The 4,048-nt window shown below is 40.0% G+C and overlaps 1 protein-coding gene across 1 annotated transcript in view; it reads left to right on the top strand.

Annotated features, from left to right (window-relative positions):
* The window catches only part of Igf2bp2 (insulin like growth factor 2 mRNA binding protein 2), a 38,739-nt gene that overhangs the window by 1,569 nt on the left and 33,122 nt on the right, over window positions 1–4,048 (top strand). Inside the window, exon 2 of the mRNA XM_008831335.1 lies at window positions 1,182–1,246. Within this exon, the coding sequence (XP_008829557.1) occupies window positions 1,182–1,246 (65 nt within the window). The remainder of the gene's footprint in view (window positions 1–1,181; window positions 1,247–4,048) is intronic.

The raw sequence follows: 4,048 nt of genomic DNA, 5'->3' as shown, positions 1-4,048 counted from the left end.
ACCTGCATGTGTGTTAAGTGCACCTGTGCCATGCAATGCCCATGGAGGCGAGAAGAGGAGGTTGGATTTCCTTGGAACTGGAGCTGCAGACAGTTGTTAGCTACCATGTGGGTGCTGGGAATTGAACCAGGGTCCTCTTTAAGAACAGCCAGTGTTCTTAACCACTGTGCCATCTCTCCAGACCCAGGAAAAAAATGTTTTAATTAATTTTTTTTGCTTTAAAAAAAAACCAAAAACAAGAAAACAGAGGCTGGAGAGATGGCTCTATGGTTCAGAGTGCTTACTGCTCAAGCAGAGAACCTGAGTTCAGTTCCCATCACCCACATGGGGCAGCTCACAGCCACCAATAATTCCATCTCCACTCCAGCTCCAGGAGATCATATGCCTCTGACCTCTACTGGCACCTGTACTCTCCTCTGCAGTAATCACACACAATTTAAAGGAATAAAATAAATCTTAACAAAAATTTTTAAAAATTTATTTTTATGTGTATGTGTGCCTGTGTGCATTTATGTGTACTGTGTACATACATTCAGGAGCCCACAGAGGCCAGACGAACTTGTCGAATCTCCTCTGAGCCATCTCTCTGTCCCTAAGAACAAACTTTTTATTGTGAAAGTTTTCAAACATACTTTGTTTTATTTTATTTTATTTATTTATTTTGTCTTTTTGAGACAGGGTCACCTTGTAGCCCCCAGCTGTCCTAGAACTCACTATGTAGACCAGGCTGGCCTCGAACTCACAAAGATGCACCTGCCTCTGCCTCCCAAGTGCTGGGATTAAAGGCGTGCGCCACCACGCCCTGCCCTCAGACATACTTTGTAAAATAAGGAGATTGCTGGAGGAAGCTGAAGGAAGACTTGCTGAATCTCTCAGGAAGGAGAAATGAGCTTGTCCTTTATTGTGATCATTTCAAGAGCAGTGTGTTCCAGGCATCACTGTGAATGTGATTATTCAGTTACCAAGACTCTGAAGTTATGTGGTGTCATCTGAGTGATAGACTATTAGGAACCAGCCTATTAGTTTAGCAAATAAAAGTCCTGAATATTTAGATTCGTTCATTTTGTGGAAGAACTGAAATTTAATTACATTATTCTCTTGTCCTTCTTTTAGTCCGTTTCATTTGCTAAGGGAATCACTGTCGTTTTTTATGATCTTTCCTTCCCATTCTGACACTGAAGCTTCCTTTCACAGGTGTTGGATGGACTGTTGGCTCAGTGTGGGACAGTGGAGAATGTGGAACAAGGTAATACGTGAGGAAAGTAGCCTGCTGAACTTGGAGAGGGATGCCGCCTACCTGTCTGTCTGTCTGCCTACATCTGTATAGTTAGTTGTTCAAGGAATATAATTTTCAGATTGGTTTAATGCCTGTAGTGTGCTCAGGCACTGGACAAACAGGGAATAACTGGGTTTGGACTGCTGTTACTTTCCTCCTTCTGGGGTTAGTAAAGCAGATCCCTAATGTCTGTTGGTCGAGGAGCAGGACTCCTACACCAAGAATCTCTTGGAGTATTTATGAAAATGAGATTCCTAAGGCTCACCACATACATATGGAGACTCTGGGGAGACAGCTCGTGAATCAAGCATCCCTGAGTGATTTTTGTGTGCACTCAGATCTGAGAGCCATCAATAGGGACAGTGCTGCACATGCCCAGAAATTCTTTGTTCTCTTCCTGCTATCCTCATTCTTATCTGCTAAAGCTTGAAGCACTGATTTTTAAAAGGAGACAAAAAATGGCCCCTAAAGCTGATATAGCTCTTTAAGAGTTCCAGAAAAGGAGACCCCAAGATCCTAATAATAAAGTTACCAACACTGGGTAAAGATTTTTTGCCTTGGCCTACAAAGCAGAATGCAAACTCCATTGCTTACTGCCTGTGAGCCCATGAAGAAGTCACTCAGTCTCACTGACTCAGTTTCCACGTGTATAAAATGAGAATGATTTTTACCCTTCCTATATCGTTGAATGTGTGTGTCACCCAAAGAAAATCTGTGTAAGGTATTTGTAAACAATTCTAAGGGATTAGAACGAGTTTCAGGAAACAATCATAAAAAACCCACATTTTCATGTACAGTCTGATCCTTCTGCATCCAAGCTGCAATTATTCAGATGTTCTCCACTCTGTGAACATTACAAATATTGTTATTCAATTTCATGCTGCTGCCTGCCTGTGCCCAGAGGTGAAAGAACTCACAAAGGAAACATGCTTTACAAGGATTCTGTTTCTCATTTCCTCCTTCCCTAAACATAGAAAGGGAAGACATTCTAATGACTGGAGATAGTAGACAAAATAGCTTTACAGACATGAACCTATAAAAGCCAGTAGCTTCTCTGGGCATGATGGTGCACACATGTAATCTGAGTACTGGGGCATTGGAGGCAAATTAGTAGCTAAGTCCATGTTATAAATTCTGGACCTGCTACATGAGGAAATTCCAGGGTCTTGGGGTGATGTATGGCCCTTCCAGCACCTGTGCCATGGAGACTGCCCGTCTTCCAGTTACCTGGCAGGTACAGGACTAAACTATTGAGCTATGGGTGATTCCTGATCCAGCAGGAAAACCTTTTTCAGTAGAGTTTTAGGAAGCATAGCTTTCATGACCAATAAAAGAAATTATTTAAATGGAGCTCAGCTCATTCCAGAATCAAAGAACTTCCAGATTTTCTAAAATCTAAGGATCTGGGATCCCTAGAGGATACCTTTATTTAGGAGTCTCAGTCCCAGCCCTTTCTGGGAGTTCAAGGCTACAGCCTTATCTGTAGCTCTAGAAAGCTACAAGCCTGAAGCTCCTGGCATTCTGTGTGTTGGCCCTGAGTGAGAATGGTTATGTACCACACATATGTCCTGCTTTGCAACATGAGGACATCTCTGAGTACTCCTGAGCAGAGGCCAGGGCTAGGCTGGGCTGTGTTGTGTTGGTGGCTTACAGATTACTGGGCAGTTTCAGCTGAGGACTGTGCCTTCTGCTTATGGCATGCCTCACCACCACTCCCCACACCTGCCCAAGGTTGAAACTGCTTTGAAATTATTCAGCAAGATATATTTTTATCCTAGAGCCTTTAAAATTTGGGGGATCCCAAATTCCTAAATTCCTTTGAGAAATCATATGGAAATTATAACCACAAAAATTCACACTTCTGGATCCACTTAAGAGTGGATCCAAGGTTAAGAATCTCTGTAGTATAAGCTTGTATTACATTGCAAGGTAGCTTTTTTTTTTTTTAATGATTTTCTTAAATTATCTTTAGTGTTGTTAACTTTAACTCTCCCAGCACCTTGTTTTGAAGAGAGGATTTGGTTTAGAAATAATTTTTTTTTAGGAAAACATGTTTAGTTTATGTTTTCTGGATTGACTAGAGAAAGCTTCATTTGGCCTTGTGAGTGAATGGATTTTTACGTATGTATTTATGTATGTATGTATGTATGTATGCTGTATTTCAAAAGAGGGTCTTGCTGTGTACCCCAGACCGGCCTCTAACTCACTATCTTTCTGCCTCAGTTTCTCAACTGCTAGGACTCACAGGAATGGTCCTTTATTATTAAATCTCAGAGTCTGTGTGTTCATCTTTAGTAAGTCAGTTAGAATTGACAATTTTCTTTATAGTTACTAGATTAATGCACAGAGACGAATTCAGGCAAGGGAAATAAAGATAGTAATAATCTAGCCTTGTCAATGATGGAAGACTTAAAGCCCTTTCATAAAATGATCATGACCAGACACTGGGAGATGGTGGGTTAGGTTAGTCAAATGGTATGAAAAAATATCAGTTTGAGAGACTATATCATGGTGACTCTAGTTAAAAATAATATGTCTACACTTGAAAATTACTGAGAGTACTTTTACATGTTATCACATACAAAAATAGTATATAATACATAAGTTTCTTGATTTGGCCAATCCTAGTGGATCCATTGATCAAAACATATCACATATCACAGATAAATTTTACTCTATAGGATTAAATTTTTCTTATTTTATATATTCTAATTATTTTAAAATAAATACAAATCATAGCAATTGAAATTCATAATAAATTGACCTAGGAAA

Source organism: Nannospalax galili, unplaced genomic scaffold (genome assembly GCF_000622305.1).
Source record: "Nannospalax galili isolate Female #2095 unplaced genomic scaffold, S.galili_v1.0 scaffold315, whole genome shotgun sequence".
NCBI lineage: Eukaryota > Metazoa > Chordata > Mammalia > Rodentia > Spalacidae > Nannospalax > Nannospalax galili.
Note: the sequence above shows the minus strand (reverse complement) of the source record. Positions and strands in the feature narration are given on the sequence as shown.